The 17,010-nt window shown below is 34.7% G+C and overlaps 1 protein-coding gene and 1 long non-coding RNA gene across 5 annotated transcripts; one reads left to right on the top strand and one right to left on the bottom strand.

Moving 5' to 3' along the window:
• Positions 1-3,726: 3,726 nt before the first annotated feature.
• On the bottom strand, positions 3,727-6,977 carry LOC107484549 (uncharacterized). 4 transcript variants are annotated; one of them, XR_002374029.2, is made up of 4 exons: positions 6,173-6,977; positions 5,261-5,624; positions 4,326-4,524; positions 3,727-4,201 (listed from the first exon to the last, which is right to left on the bottom strand). It is a non-coding gene; the product is annotated as an uncharacterized LOC107484549 (long non-coding RNA). The 4 variants fall into 4 exon arrangements; XR_001591171.3 differs by having other exon boundaries at positions 5,261-5,594; positions 6,079-6,977; XR_001591169.3 differs by having other exon boundaries at positions 6,079-6,977.
• Positions 6,978-8,306: 1,329 nt separating this feature from the next.
• Positions 8,307-11,451, top strand: LOC107484550 (tropinone reductase homolog). The gene is made up of 5 exons (XM_016105105.3): positions 8,307-8,523; positions 8,855-9,062; positions 9,788-10,004; positions 10,580-10,692; positions 11,192-11,451. Exons 1-5 carry the CDS (start codon positions 8,435-8,437, stop codon positions 11,360-11,362), a joined length of 798 nt encoding a protein of 265 aa, XP_015960591.1. The 5' UTR covers positions 8,307-8,434; the 3' UTR covers positions 11,363-11,451.
• The last annotated feature ends 5,559 nt before the right edge of the window (positions 11,452-17,010 follow it).

Raw genomic sequence — 17,010 nt, forward strand, 5'->3', positions numbered from 1 at the left:
AATTTGCAAAAAAAATTAGAAAGAAAAAGAAAAAGCAAGCAGAAAAAGCCAATAGCCCTTAAAACCAAAAGGCAATGGTAAAAAAAGGATCCAAGGCTTTGAGCATCAATGGATAGGAGGGCCGAAGGAAATAAAATCAAGGCCTAAGCAGCTAAATCAAGTTGTCCCTAACCATGTGCTTGTGGCATGCAGGTCCAAGTGAAAAAGCTTGAGACTGAGTGGTTAAAGTCGTGATCCAAAGCAAAAAGAGTGTGTTTAAGAACTCTGGACACCTCTAATTGGGGACTTTAGCAAAGCTGAGTCACAATCTGAAAAAGGTTCATCCAGCCATGTGTCTGTGGCATTTATGTATCTGGTGATAATACTGGAAAACAAAGTGCTTAGGGCCACGGCCAAGACTCATAAAAGTAGCTGTGTTCAAGAATCAACATACTTAACTAGGAGAATCAATAACACTATCTGAAATTCTAAGTTCCTATAGATACCAATCATTCTAAACTTCAAAGGAGAAAGTGAGATGCCAAAACTGTTCAGAAGCAAAAAGCTACAAGTCCCGTTCATCTAATTAGAATTAATATTCATTGATATCTTGGGATTTATAGTATATTTTCTTCTTTTTATCATAATTGATTTTTAGTTGCTTGGGGACAAGCAACAATTTAAGTTTGGTGTTGTGATGGGTGGATAATTTATACGCTTTTTGGCATTGTTTTTAGATAGTTTTTAGTATAATCTAGGTACTTTTAGGGATATTTTCATTAGTTTTTATGCTAAATTCACATTTCTGGACTTTACTATGAGTTTGTGTATTTTTCTGTGATTTCAGGTAATTTCTGGCTGAAATTGAGGGACTTGAGCAAAACTCTGATAAAAGGCTGACAAAGGACTGCTGATGCTGTTGGATTCTGATCTCCCTGCACTCGAAATGAATTTTCTGGAGCTACAGAACTCCAAATGGCCCGCTCTGAACGGTTTTGGAAAGTAGATATTCAGAGCTTTCCAGCAATATATAATAGTTCATACTTTATTCGTGATTAGACAACGCAAATGGGCGCTCAACGCCAGTTCCATGTTGCATTTTGGAGTCAAACGCCAGAAACACGTCACGAACCAGAGTTGAACGCCAAAAACACGTTACAACTTGGCGTTCAACTCCAAAAGAAGTCTCAGCTCGTGTAAAGTTCAAGTTCAGCCCAAGCACATACCAAGTGGGCCCCGGAAGTGGATTTTTGCATCAATTACTTATGTAAACCCCTAGTAGCTAGTCTAGTATAAATAGGACTTTTTACTATTGTATTCAGTGTCTTTTGACCATTCGGTCTTTTGATTACGTTTGGGGGCTGGCCATTCGACCATGCCTGAACCTTCATCACTTATGTACTTTCAACGGTGGAGTTTCTACACACCATAGATTAAGGGTGTGGAGCTCTGCTGTACCTCAAGTTTTAATACAATTACTACTATTTTATATTCAATTCAGCTATTCCTGTTCTAAGATATTCGTTGCACTTCAACATGATGAATGTGATGATCCGTGACACTAATCATCATTCTCACCTATAAACACGTGACAGACAACCACTTCCGTTCTACTTTAGACCAGGCGCATATCTCTTGGATTCCTTAATCAGAATCGTCGTGGTATAAACTAGAATTGATGGCGGCATTCATGAGAATCCGGAAAGTCTAAACTTTGTATGTGGTATTCCGAGTAGGATTCTGGGATTGAATGACTATGACGAGCTTCAAACTCGCGATTGTTGGGCGTTATGACAAACGCAAAAGAATCAAGGGATTCTATTTTGACATGATCGAGAACTGACAGATGATTAGCCGTGCCGTGACAGAGCATTTGGACCTTTTTCACTAAGAGGATGGGATGTAGCCATTGACAACGGTGATGCCCTACATGCAGCTTGCCATGGAAAGGAGTAAGAAGGATTGGATGAAGGCAGTAAGAAAGCAGAGATTCAAAAGGAGCACAGCATCTTCATACGCCTATCTGAAATTTCCACCGATGATCTACATAAGTATTTCTATCTTTATTTTCTGTTTATTTATTATTATTATTCGAAAACTCCATAACATTTACTATCCGCCTAACTGAGATTTACAAGATGACCATAGCTTGCTTCATACCAGCAATCTCCGTGGGATCGACCCTTACTCACGTAAGGTATTACTTGGATGACCCAGTGCACTTGCTGGTTAGTTGTGCGGAGTTGTGACTCAGTGCGATTCACGTTTGAGAGCGCCAACAAGTTTTTGGCGCCATTGTTGATGATCACAATTTCGTGCACCAATGGCTAATTTAAAATAAAAATAAAAAATATAGCTTTTGTAACATAAGAGGTAATTAAAGTTTGGGCACGAATGAACCCTATGCCTCTTGTTCCACCGGTCACCAGTGAGGTCATTCCGTGGAGTGACCATAGCCTCTTTCACCTTTGGACCTCAACTTTATTTCCTCTATTTTTTTCCTTCCAATTAAAGAGTGTTGCTTCTGCTGGTGTCTGTAGTTTCCCAGGCATGGAAAGAAAATGTATGATTCTGAGTGAATTTTTACATGGGATTCATTATTCATTTTATGTCTATGACTCTATATTAATGAAGTTTGTTCCATTCACAAAAAAAGAAGTTTGATTTACTATAGGATGTAACTCGTGCAATGATTCTGACGGTGAAAAATATTATTAAAAAGTATTTAATAAAATAATAAATTATTTATAGTATCTTAATTCTTAATAGATATTTTTTTTATATGAAGAAAAACTATTTGTATTCATTAATTTTGCGAACATTAATAAAAGTACTCATCAAACAAGGAAATTAACATTATACCTATAAAAGATGGGCTCCGTGTGACAAAAATACCCAAATCCTAATTTTTTTTTGACTTTTTAATAAAAAAAAATTTCAAATTACCCTCACCTTTTATCTTTAACCTTAACTCCTCCACCATCTCATCTTCCGTAAATCCCAAACTTTCGAAATCCTCACCACTACCACCACCTCTCCTGATTACCACTGCCTCCCCTCCCCCTCTCCATTGCCACTACTTGCTATCATCATAATACTTGTTGCACAATATGAAAAAACGGTGTTTGTTTCTCTGGAGGAATTTTGGTTAGTTTCTCCCAAAAGCGGGCGTCCGATTCAACATCAGAGTTGTCGTTGGAGTTGCCGTTGAATTAGTTACACCGCGATTACGGGAACACTTAACGAAAACCGAGTGCTTATTATCATGATTATCTTCCATGAAATTGTGCACTATTCTCACTAAACACATAATTTAGTTCAAATTAAATCGGCACCAGCTACAACCTTGCCGAAATGCGCATCGTCACTGGCATTCTTCTCCATTACCACTACAAGAGACACGCCGAATAGCAGCGGTTTTTTTAGGGATTTGAAATTCTAGCGGTTTTACAAGCATTGCCAATTAGGGGGTGTAGATTTGATTTTGTGGCGGTTTTTACAAACCGCTGGCACAAGTGTCGCAAAATAGGATTAGCTTATTTGCGACGGTTTAAAACCGCCGCGATTTGGCTAACAGTTTTTTTTTTAAATTGCAGCGGTTTGTAAACTGCCGCAATTTTGAAAGCAATTTTTTAAAAAATGTATATTGTGGAGGTTTATAACCCCCACAATTTTTACAATTATATTAAAAAAGAATTTAGCTTCACAAAGCTACTCAATTATATCACTACAAGGAACCGAAGAATGAAACTAAAGTAAAAAATTATTTCGTAATCATATTGGAAGAATTTGTCACTTGGTTGTCTAAGTCTAAATAATGATACACGTTCAAATACTAAACAAAAGCTAATAGCATGAAACCTTTCAACAAAATTACTTTGGTAATCATCCTGATTTGAATTATCTACCCAAAACAAATCAAATGACATCTATCTGAAGCATATGAAGTTAGGAATTGAGGCCAATTTTACAATTACTACCAAAATAAAAAAATCTAAATAAATAATGCAAGTTACCAAATAAAATGGAATCAAGGTCTCTATTTTCCATATATTCATACACCAACATCTTCTCATTTTTCTTAATGCAGCAACCAAGCAACCGAACAAGATTTCGGTGTTGCAGCTTGACAATTGATTTGACTTCATTTTTAAATTCTTCAATTCCTTGTTCAGAGTCTTCTGACAATCTTTTCACAGCAATTTCTTGGCCTTCAATCAATCTACATTGATATTATCGTAGACATCATTTGTTAGTGTATACACATAAAAATGTGTTTACGTTACAATCTGAGACTTTACTTCAGGAATGATAGCTGTTACGCATAAAGTATTAAAACAGCTTACCCTATAAACACTACCGAAGCCTCCTTCTCCAAGTTTATTATCTTGAGAGAAATTGTTTGTAGCCACATCAAGGTATCAAAATCAAACATTGGCAACTCTAGATCATCCATGTTCCTTTCATCACCCAAGTATCTTCTAGAAGGCACCACCTCATTCATTAATCAATCATGATTTTTATGGACAAAACCTAAAATAGCGGCTATTGATATATAATTCAGTACCATACTATACATAAGCATTCATATGAGAGAGATTATTGTACATTACTTCTAGATCTTTGTTTTCCCTTCTTCCATAAGTAACAAATAGCAACCAATCCAAAAACTAAAACAAGTGCACTAAATGTGATGCCAATAGCATGTACTACTCTATGATTCTTGTTGGAGCTAGTAGATCTTATGTGTCACCAAATTGATCGAAAAGAACTCCACCTTAAATACTTAATCAATGAGGAAGGAACTTGAAATATCATCTTGCAAAAATGTGCATAACCACTACTATTTAATATTCATGTTATAACAATTATATGTGATTATTTAGGCAGTTGTATTATTTTGAAACCAAAGGATTTAATTAGGCACTTAATAATAATTTCAATATAGTTACTGGATAAAAAACTTAAAACTCCCTTCACTGAAAAGTCAATTAAAACCAATTAAAATTCAATATTGAATTAGTGTTCAAATTGACCTTTTGTAAGATTTAATACTTCAAGTTAATCTCCAAAAAATTACTAATGTGATTCAAATGATTCTTTTTAATAATTTTTTACTAACGTATTATAATTAAATATAACACATTACAGATGAAACACATAACAAACTTGACCTCACACATTCATAAATTAATGTATCATATTTCACTTTCTTTTGATTATTTTTGCTACAACTATAACACCTCATGGGGAGATAGATAATATATGGATAGAGAGATACCTATATCAGCTGCAGCCAATCTAACATAGACATCTTGACCATCCGTACGGTAGACACTCATGTCAAAGAGTTGACCAATTCACATAACACAGCCACTTCCTCCGTTTCTAATATCAATGTTTGCATATGCAGTGCATGAACAATTCCTCTTACACAGATTGCCACATTCATCAAGTGTCATACTCTTATTCATAAACACACTGCTTGTCTCCGGCAGCTTCTTGTTCTTAAGATGCAAGAACTTGTCAGTCAAACAATTCAAACCCGTGTTCCTCACACACCCGTCAGACACATCTCTCAAGTTCCAAGCTTCTTGGTTCTTAGGCCTGAATCTCTGCATACAAGTGCAAATCGGCGAAGTATTCTTGCAACAAGAAAATAAGACCAGTAGAGCAGCAACATCAAAATCAGAACGAAAGACAGAACAAATGGCAATCAAGGTTTTTCCTAAGCATCATGTAGCAGATAGCATAAAAGAATACAACAAATCAACCCCTGAACATTCAAGTTCAACTTGCAATACTAATTCAACTGCACATCATTGATAGCATTGTGCTATTATATCAAAATTCTGGTTTATGTCAATCATTCTTTTGGCTGTTCTATTTTAAAATTTTTATTTCTATCCCATAATAATATAAAATCATCAAATCAGGGGTACTACACAGTTAAGCATTCAAGTTTAATTCAACAATATAAACAACCAAAATCAATAGGCTAAACCTAAAAGAAATAAAATTTAAGAAAAAAATCTATGAAATAGAGTTAAATTAGGGAAAAAAACAGTGGCTAGAAACTCAAATCAGGGGGAGCTTGACCTGCATAACTCAGAATTTAGGAGCTCCAATCACAAGCCCCAATTAGTGAGTGTGTGAACCAGAAGCAGATGCAACGACATCGACAACCATATACCTAGCAACGACGACCAATAGGGACAACAAGGAGGCACCACCAATGACCCGGGGGAAGCAGCAACAGAGACCAACTAGACGGTTGAGACGGAGGCATGAAGCAGAGCAGAGGTAGGAGAATTTGAGAAAAGTTAGGACAAAGACGACAGTCGCTAAGCTCCCCGAAGAAGCTACGAGGTGGATGGAGGGGCTAGGGCTACACGCAATTCTGCTGAAGGAAGAAGATTGGAGAAGGGGATGGGGGCGCATTGGCTCGACGGACGAAGAGAAGTCCCTGCGTGCGACGGACGGCGGCAGTGGCTTGATGGATGGACGGACCAACGAAGAGAGGCTAGGGTTCTCAGACCTTAGTTCTGAGTTTGGAGAAGGGAGGAGAAGGGGCTTGGCTCACTACTGAAATGAAATGAAGTGATTTCTCCTTTTTAGCGGGAGAAGGGGCCAAAACAAAATTTGCTGCGGTCAACAAAAATTTGGCGGTGATTAGGTAAATCGACACGAAATGGACGCCGCAATCCTCCACCTATTTTGTAGTGCACCACCACCGCCGAGCTCCTCAAAACACCGGGGCATTAGCACTCGAAGAGGCGCTTCAACCGCCACTTGGCCACCGGCTTCACCAATTCCTACCTCCTCATCTCTTAATAGATGTTAGAATCAATCGGCTGAATCTTCATTGTAAAAGGCATGATGATGATGATGATGAACAAGAAGATGAATGATGAGTGGTGGCAATGGAGAGGGAAGCGGAGGGAGTTGTGATCAAGGGCGAGGTGGTGGTGGTGAGGGTTTTGAAAGTTTGGAATTTGAAAAAGATGAGATAGTGGTGGAGTTGAGGTTGAAGATAAAGAGCGGAGATAATTTAAAAATTTTATTAAAAAGTTAAAAATAAAAATTTAAAGTTTGAAATCTAGTTTGGGTAACTAATTTAATTAAGTTTCTTTTGATAAAATAACTTAAACAATAAATGACTATGTTAAAAGTAACTTATAAATAAGTTATTTTGTGTTTGAATTTTTAACTCTAAAGTGCTTATTTTATAGAAATGTAATGAAAAGTAGAAGTATTATGAGAGAAGTCATTTTTTTTAACTTCTCTATAAGCTCCAAAATAACTTCTTAAAAAGTTGCAATTTAATTTTGAAAATTACACCAGATATTAATACTACTACTTTTCATAAGTCAAAAGTTAAAAAAAGCTATTTCTAAAGTTTTCCAAAGGGGCTCTGAATATTTTTGTCACACAAAACTTAATTTTTATAGATATAACATTAATTTTTTGTTTAATAAATATTTTTATTAACATTTATAAAGTTTATGGTATAAATAGTTGTTTTTCCTATTCATAATTAAATATTGTTAATGCATTAATGGTCTTTCTTATTTAGAGCTTGTATTGATGAATTTTTAAAAAAAGAAATTAAGTGATTTTTAAAAATAAAAAAATAATTTAATGTTTGAGTATCTTTAAGTAAAAGTATTTTTCTATCTGATATGAAAATAATTTATTATGTTAAAGTATCTTTTTTTAAATAAAAATATATTTTTTTTAAAAAATTATAAATTATAATTTTTTTAGTGTGTTTGATAAATTTTTAATAGTAAAAATAAAAATACTAGAAAAATAAAAAATATTTCTTTCTAAAAGTTATAATTTATATCTTTTAAAAAGATATTTTTACTTAAAAAAAGATATTTTAATATAATGAGTAAACAAAAAATATTTTTACATTATTGTATCTAAATATAATTAATAAATAAAAATATTTTTATTTCTGAAATTTAAATATTAAATTACTTTTATTTTTCTAATTTTTTAAAAAATAAATAAATAAATTAGAAATCACCTGAACAAGTCTCCTTAATTACTTTGGACCACTGATTTTGGATTTTGATTTGTTTTATTAAACTGGCCTACATATGAAATTATGAATACAAATTTTCGTAGTAGTACGTACTAAGAAGACATGTTATAATTGAAACAAATCACATCTAGCGTTTTCTTCAACAAAACACAAGGCGTGTTCTGACTTTATTCATTGTGATAAGATTGAACAAACAAGAACCACAAGATTGATCGGAAAAATAATCACCATCTGTTCTCTATAAATATCTCCACTAATAATATATTATATAAGACATATTTTGAAGCATAAAGCCTGTGGTAGCTTGACAACAAATCCGAGATAATTATATTGTACTATGCATGTAATTTTGAGGAGTCCAAATTAAAGGGTTTCGCCAAGTCTTTGCTGTGAACAAGAAAAATGGCGGAAAGGAAGTTGAACTTCAAAGATAAACGATGGTCACTCCATGGGATGACAGCTCTAGTCACTGGAGGATCTCGAGGTATTGGGTGAGTTTCCTAATTATGTTAATCCCACTTCATCTTTATAATATATATATATAAAATACTACATGAATATAAAAATATTAACTACTATATATTTATACACATCACTTACGTTTGTTTTTTAACAAATTAACCAATCACTAGAGTAACTAAAACTATCATAACAAAATAATCGAATATTTAATATCATAATAATCATTTTTTTTGTTAATATCAAATATATATATATATAAAATTTGTATACAGAAATTAATTTTGTTTTATTTACTACTTTTTACAAAAGACTTGTGTTTTTGTTTTCTCATGAAAGTTTTACAATCCTCCATTTCTTTAGGTATGCAATAGTGGAAGAGTTAGCAGAATTTGGAGCAGCAGTCCATGTATGTGCACGAAATGAAGCAGATATTAATAAGTGTGTGGAAGAGTGGAAAAACAAAGGATTAAATGTTACGGGATCTGCTTGTGATGTTTCATCCCGTGATCAACGTCAACATTTAATAGAAATTGTTGCCTCCATCTTTCATGGAAAACTCAACATTCTCGTAAGTTATATTTCAAGTTTGGGTTAGATAAAATTATTATTTTAGATGGTTAGTTTTACTCTGGTTAGATAAAATTATTGTATATTGATACTCTGGTTTCAATGTAGGCCAAATTCACTTTTAATTATTAGTCTTTCACAAATATTAAAAGTTAGCTATGACAAATCATTTGCCATGTCTTATTTAAAATATTTTGTCTTCAGCAAGTTAATTAATTATTAAAATAATTAATTTAAGAATAAAATATCAATTTTTTGAAGCAGTAGTATAATTAAATATTTTTATAATAAAATAATTTTATAAATATCAAATTAGTTAATTGAACTCATTTTAGTCTTTATACCAATATAAAACCGATTAACTAGTTTAGCATATTTATTTGATCTTACTAAAATATTACCCACTTTATATTACTATTAAAGATGCCATATCAGCACTATAATGCTTCATGTTAGCATTGCATTAGTGACAGTTGAATTAATAACAATAGAGACTCACAAAATGTAAATCTAAGAACCAATTTAGTCATTTTCAAAAATCAAGGACAATCTTAATAAACACAAAAAATTTCAGAGATAAAAAATTGTAATTACCATTATTATAACATGGTTAAGAAAATGTACATTATTTTTTACATTGATAGAAAATAGAAAAGCTATTATTTTCCTTTTTTTTTTCCACAAATTCATTACATTCGAATTGATTTGTTAGGTTTTATTTCACAGATAAATAATGCTGGAACAACCACACCTAAACACGCCATAGATTATACTGCTGAAGATATGACAACTATAATGAGTACCAATTTTGAATCTGCTTACTATTTGTGTCAACTTTCCTACCCACTTCTAAAAGCTTCTGGATATGGGAGCATAGTATTTGTCTCCTCCATTGCTGGTTTGAAAGCTTTGCCTTATTCTTCTATCTATGCATCAACAAAAGGTATGTTCTCTTTTCTCAAAATTCTTATAAGTCAAAGGCAAAATTAGAATTTTAGTTTGCAATTATAGTTTGAAATATAGCCCCAACTGCTATTGATACAATAGATCACTTGATACAGTATCTTTATATAAAGATATGATATTTTTTATTTAATCAAGCATTTAATTTTTTTTTAATTTTCTATAAAAGTTTAATCATAATACACTAGTACTCGTTAGTTTTAGTTAAGAGTGGGTTGTTATAAATGGTTTAACTGTTTCTGTTATAACAGTATTCGTTAGGTTGGTTAAAACTAGTGTAATATATACACCTTCTTGTATCAATAACAGAAATAACAATTTACCTTTTCTAATTGTAATTCTTCTATTCTCTTTTCTCTGCTTTCCTTCTCATACAATCATTATAAGATTATTCACACCTTGCATATTGAAAATGGACCAAGTACACAACCATAATATTGCATTCAAATTATACAATATGTTCTGCAGTTTACAATGACGATGGTCAAAACTTAACGTAAAAAGTTTTGAGCATAGAAGAAACATATAACCATTTTGAACTTATGATGTTAACAGGAGCCGTGAATCAACTCACCAAAAACTTAGCACTGGAATGGGCAAAGGATAATATTCGTGTAAATTCTGTAGCACCAGGAAATGTTCAGACCAAACTTTTGAATGATATCCTGGTACGCAAAGCTCTTGTTTAAAAATTTTGAGAGCAATCTTAAGACGTAATACAAATTTCGAGAAATGTTTTAGATTTTATTCAACAAGTTTTTGACCAAATAAAAAATCAATAAAACCATTTTTTAGTACAATACGTAAGGCTAAATTTTTAAATATTAGGGTAATTTTAGTATTTTTTAAAATATGTAGTGATTTTCATGTTTTACATAAATGTGGAGGAATCTAACACACACAATTTGACAGTGTCAAATTACCATTTATTATATTTTTTAATTTTTGAAAAATACAAAATGATAGTGTTGTTTTGTCATTTATCATTTTTTTAATTAATTTTAAAAAAATCAAAATGGAGATGTCATCATTGCCATGTTGTGTTTTTTCACAATCTTATACAACACATATATTCAATCATGTTTGAAAATTACACCCCTTTAAAGCCAATACATTAAAAAAAGTTCCAATAAGTGATAAGTGTGAACTATACCTATTTTGTTGTAGGAAAATATTGGCGAAGGTGAAAAGATTGCGAGTGCTATGACGTCTCAAACTCCACTGCAACGCATGGGAGAACCGAAAGAAATATCATCATTAGTTGTTTTTCTTTGTCTTTCGGCTGCTTCATTTATCACTGGACAAACTATAAATGCAGATGGAGGCTTCACAATTTAAGTTTCATTTTCATGACTCGAGACTTTAAAGTTTCAGTATATGAAAACTTTCAATTATTTCAGGAATACCATGTTCCAATTATTTTAATAATAAATTTTAGATTTAATTATTCTATTGACTTTTATAATTTCACTAAATTTGTAATTAAGTTTTTATGTTTTTTTTTTAATTAAGTCCTACGCTAACATTTGAATAAAGACCATGGTATGTGGTATATCTTAGACCTCAACAATAAAAGTCTACAATATCGTAGTATCACGATGGGCCACACTGCATATGAAGTGGTATGTCTATATAAGCACCACAAATCTCCATGACAATTGCTGGCAGTTATAAAAGTCTAGTGGCAGTGATAACTATCGAATATGACACATGCACGTACTCACTCTACAATAGCCCGTTTTCGCGTTTTTTACTTAGTTCTGAGTTCGACCCCAATATGCCTTATGGCTTCTTGCTGTGGAGTTGCATCCTGGATATTTCGACCTTAGTTTCCGAGTCTCCACTATTATTGCACCCTGATTCCTCTCAGTGGTTTATGTAAAATTAGGTTAAATTGTAATTAATTAAATAATAAATAAAATAGAAACGAATAAAGTTAGAAATTTAACAAATATCAGAATTTGATAATTTAAATATGAGATTTGTATTCAGTGAATTTTATATAATTTTTTGTATAAAAATGCATACTAATTTTGACCGGTAGTACCAACTGAGATCTGTCTGGTACTACAGTTGAAAAATTAATTATAAGTAAATAATGCTAAGAAATTATAATTTATAACTAGGAAAAGTAGAAATATTTAAAATGCGATTTGAAACTCTAATCTTAAAGATTTTGACCTAAAATTGGGCCAACGAACAAAAATAAGTGAACCGGGTCCAAGTGGGGCAAGACCCAAAATATATAAACATTAGTTATGAGCATTTCAGCTCATTTACCCTAAAGAAAAGGGTTTGGGGCGCAACTTTGGAGAAGAGAGAAGAGAGGAAAAAACCTAATCCTAGTTCCAACTTCAAATCACCATAACTTGAGCTACGGAGCTCCGATTGATGAGTCGTTTGCGGCCACGCGTCGCTCTTTTCATCCTCTACAATTCTATATAAGTTTTGTGGTGATTAATTCAATGTCTTCTGTCCAGTTTTCATTTTTCTCTTTAAATTCGAATTTAGTTTGGGTTTTGAGGAAACCTTGTGATTTTGGTTGTTTAGGAGTGCTCTAGTATGAGCCATTGGTGATATTCATCACAAAATTTTGTGGGTTAAGGTAAGGAACCCTACAACCCTTGTGATTTATCATTTTCATGAACTCTAGGTTAATGTATGTATGTAAAATTGGTTATGTTAGTGTATTTAGTGATTTTGGTGCATAATTGGGAGGTTGGTGTTGCTTGTGGAGCTTTGGTAAGGCTTGAAGCTAAGGATTGGTGGAGACTTCCAAGAAGAAGCTCAATTATTTTGGGTACAAGAGATACGGTTTAAGTTTCATTTAAGTACCGTGTGGTGTGATGAGAATTTCTAGGCTAGATGTCCCTAGGATTAAGTTTGGATTGTGCAAATGGTTGGTACTAATATGCATAGTTGTTATATAATGAGAATTGATGATTGAGTTGAGAATTGTGTGAATTCGTATGTTGGTGTGTTGAGAATTTGATGAATTGAATGATGAATATTGGTTTGTGGAATATGCATTTAAATAGTGAATTTGGGCCGAAGGCCGTGAATTTCTAGGTCGAAGGCCGGAAAGAGGTAAAAAAGGTAAGTTGATGTGTATATTGTGTGATGATATAAGAGATTGGATGGATTTTAGATATTGAATGTGTGAATAATTGGTTTGATTATTGAATAGTAAGGTTTGAGAAATTGACGTGTAGAATTTGATAGTTTTGGGTGAATTTTGTAGATGAGGTAGGTTTGGTTTGGTTGAGTGTAATTATGTTAATGTAGTTTTTGTGGTCATTTAGATGAGTGGAAATGAATTTGGCTTGTGAACATTGGAAAATTGGTGATTTCTATTTTTGGGTAAAAACTGATTTTTGACCAACTTTGGCGGTCCGTAACTCAGTTCACGAAGTTTGGAATTCTTCAAAATTAGATTTTTATGAAAGTTTATTCAATGATCTTTCCAACGGTTTAGAAATGGTTGAAAAAGGAATTTTGTAGAAGAAGTTATGTGTGGTGGAAGTTTGAGGTTTAAAAAATGAAATTTTGCAGCTTTTTAACTTAATAAAATTTTTGGCAGAGCATACTCCCACGCGTACGCGTGGCCAACGCGAACGCGTCACTTTCAAATTTTCACTCCCTCATGCGTGCGCCTGGCCAACGCGTACGCGTTGATGTACTGACTCAAGTGCTCAGCCAAAGTTCCCGAGAGTTGTGCGGGTATTGTGCTGGTTTTGTGCGAGGGGCACAAAACGTACCCATGCATACGCGTGGCTGACGTGCAGGCGTTACTTCTAAGCGTGGGCAACGCGCACGCGTGACCCCGTTTTCACCCCAAAGCTGATTTTGAATTTTCAAGCCAAATTTTAGACTTCTAAGTCTCCATTCTCACCCTTTTTGTCCTAAATACTTATATTATGCCTAGCAATGGGAATAGGCTAGGAGATCTAGTAACTTGTAGACGAAATAAGGGGAGAATTAATGATGAGTTACGATTAATAATGACTATATGAGTTGCAGAGGGTGATGATGGAAGTGTGGTGTTTGCCGTGAGCCAAAGGGCTGTATTTAATAATGATTATTGGCTGGTTATGGGCTAAGTTTATGAGCTAGATGGCTATGATAAATATTGATTTATGGCTGGAAATAAAAATATGGCTTTGAATGATTGCTTTATCTTGAGCTCTCTTTCTCGAAAGTGCGACCCAGAGAGATGAAGGAAGGTGAGGATCCCATTCCTTGTTCCTCCTGGTATTGTAAAATTGCCCCCAGCAAGATGCTGGGAGGTTAGGATCCCCTCCTTGGTTCCTCCTAGGCATATGAGAACGCACCTCCTGGGTAGACGCAAGAGTTGTGGTTGCGCCCCACTTGCTCCAGGTTGGTTAGTATAGAGGCTCCCCGGGTGGACGCAAAGGTTGTGGTTTCGCCCCACTTGCCCCGAATTATGATGAGTGATGTATACAATGTGCAATCATGTGATGTATAAATGACAATATGGTCATGATGAATGATTATGGAATGTTATGAATGAATGTGAAATGATTATATGAGATACGAGTTTTCCTGTATGAAAGCAGTGACTAGCCACCACGTGCTCCAGGTTGAGACACGATACTCTGCTGACCCTTAGTCGTAAGTGTGGCCGGACACTGTGAAAGTTCCGGATGAGCTCGCCCCCGTGGATAAACACCAGTGTGGGTGTTGTGTGGATAAACACCAGTGTGGGGTGTTGTATGATTATGATTATGATCATGTTTATGATTGAGAATTACTCGAGTTGGGGATGCATGACAGAGGGACAGTCCAATGGTTAGCTACTAGGACTAGTCAGGTTGGCTTTATAACCGACAGATGAGACTCATCAGCCATAGGATATGCATTTATCATTTGCATATGTTTGAATTGTTTGGGTTTGCCTATTTGTTTTGGATTGCTATATCATATATGCTATGTTACCTGATTATGTGCTACTTGTTCTACTTATACTTTAATTGTGTATTACTTGCCTGTATTGCTTGTGTTTGTACAATGAGAGGTCTCTTATGCTAGTGTCGGTAGACGCTGAGGGCTGTTCTTGATGGGATGAGTTGATGATGTAATTGAATAATGATGATGATTATTGAATGAGATAACTTGAGTTCCCTGGATAGGCACAGCGAAGTGATTTCACTACTCTAGGTTGATGATGAGATAATCTGAGCTCACTGGATAGACGCAGTGAAGTGATTTCACTTGCTCCAGGTGAGGATATGAGGTATTGATATAGAATTGCTGGGATAGTATAACTAGTTTGGCTTATGATTCTTATTCTGATTTGTTGAAGAGTTAGAAAGTTAGGAAACATGAAAGAGATATGAATTAGACTTAACATTCCCTTATGATAGTTGTCTATTTATGGAGTAGCGAGAACATAGGGTGAATATTTGGTGAAAGGAAGTTTAGGATGCTTAGTGAGTTTTTTATTGCAGTGCATTGTATTTATTTGCCACTTTTACCATACTGAGAACCCATGGGTCGGGGGTTCTCATTCTATATATATCTCTTATTTTTCAGATACAGGTTTAGGTACTCAGAAGTGAGCTGTGGTTCATCTGAGAGACAGCGAAGATCTTTATATTCTATACTTTATATTTTGCTTAGAATCTCTCCATCTTTATTTTGAAAAGCTTATATTATGTATTGATCTCTTTTGAACTTACCTATAGTGGCTCTTATGTTTTTTTTGGGAGGGATTAAGAGATTCTGTTGTTAACTACTTTCATACTGTACCCTAGCCGGCCTAAACTTCATGGGTTGCGACTAGTGGCTATTTACTTATGTTATATATCTATATACTATCCTTTACTTGTTCTCCTTAATGCTTTTATCTATATATCGCTTGACGTCACACCTTATCTTTTAGTTGTCGATGCATGAGTGTATACGACTTCGCGATTTTACTCTTTTCAGGCTTCTCGTTTAATACTCCTTTCAATTTTACTTATAAACTACATATTAAAAATCCACCTTGAGAGTTGTACCACCTTATTGTCATTGACTTATAACTCGAGCATAAGGATTTGAATATTTGGGTGTTATATTATGGTATTAGAGCAGTTCGTTCTCGTGAGCTTGAGGGATGGAAATGCTTATGTTTTAATGCATACACCGGGTTTGTGCCTGTGCTAGTTAGGGTATCTAGTTGATACGTCTAGCATGAAGTCCATGAGCGTACCTTTGGTAAATTGAAGCACTTGACTTGAGATATTGAGCCTGATCACCTCGATATCATTTGTTTGGTGTGAACAGGAACCAAATGACGCCTCGTGGACGCGATCGTGGAAGTAATCGAGGTCGAGGATGGAGAGTTAATAATGTAACCATACCGGTAGATGCCTTGACCGATTTCATGACCGCGATGGTGAGTGATGTTGCTGCCTTTGGCACTATGGCTACTGTGACTAGCCGAGTGATGGATAGGATGGAACAATAAGTTAGAGTTGGCAACGACAGTGGTGATGGCAATGAAGGCAGAAATGATGTCCCAAGTGCAGTCGTACCTATGGGAATAGTGAGTTATCCGGAGTGAGTTAGCACGGGTCAAGCACCGGGAGAAAGCTCGAGAAGGACTGGGATGGCAAGGGGTGACTGCCGGGAATCTTTCACAAGGAAATAGGGTAAGAAGACAAAGATTGCACCTAGGAGCCAAAGTTTCAAGGGGGTCGTTTTGCTATTTCACGTTCTCAACGCTGGAACAACGACCGAAGAAATGACAACCGTCAGGGACCGAATTCAGAAGGGCAGATTGGTACTCAACTAGTGGATTTGAGGTGCTCAAGATGCAAGAAGTATCATCCAAACAGACCGTGCAAGGCCGGACTAGGTGTATGCTACAAGTGTGGGAGAACAGGGCATATGTCTTGGAATTGTTCCTACAGAGAAGGCCGGAACGCAACCAAATTCGATTCTTATACCCGAGGTAATTGTAACTAGCAGTTGAATTTCTA

This window comes from Arachis duranensis, chromosome 4 (genome assembly GCF_000817695.3).
Source record: "Arachis duranensis cultivar V14167 chromosome 4, aradu.V14167.gnm2.J7QH, whole genome shotgun sequence".
Lineage (NCBI taxonomy): Eukaryota > Viridiplantae > Streptophyta > Magnoliopsida > Fabales > Fabaceae > Arachis > Arachis duranensis.

What these genes read in the sequence shown, in the direction of transcription:
- LOC107484550 (XM_016105105.3), top strand. Translation starts at nt 8,435, where the DNA reads ATGGCGGAAAGGAAGTTGAACTTCAAAGATAAACGATGGTCACTCCAT. An exon ending in ATGGAAAACTCAACATTCTC is followed by an intron (nt 9,063 to 9,787) that starts GTAAGTTATATT and finishes TTTATTTCACAG; the next exon opens with ATAAATAATGCTGGAACAAC. An exon ending in AACTTTTGAATGATATCCTG is followed by an intron (nt 10,693 to 11,191) that starts GTACGCAAAGCT and finishes ATTTTGTTGTAG; the next exon opens with GAAAATATTGGCGAAGGTGA.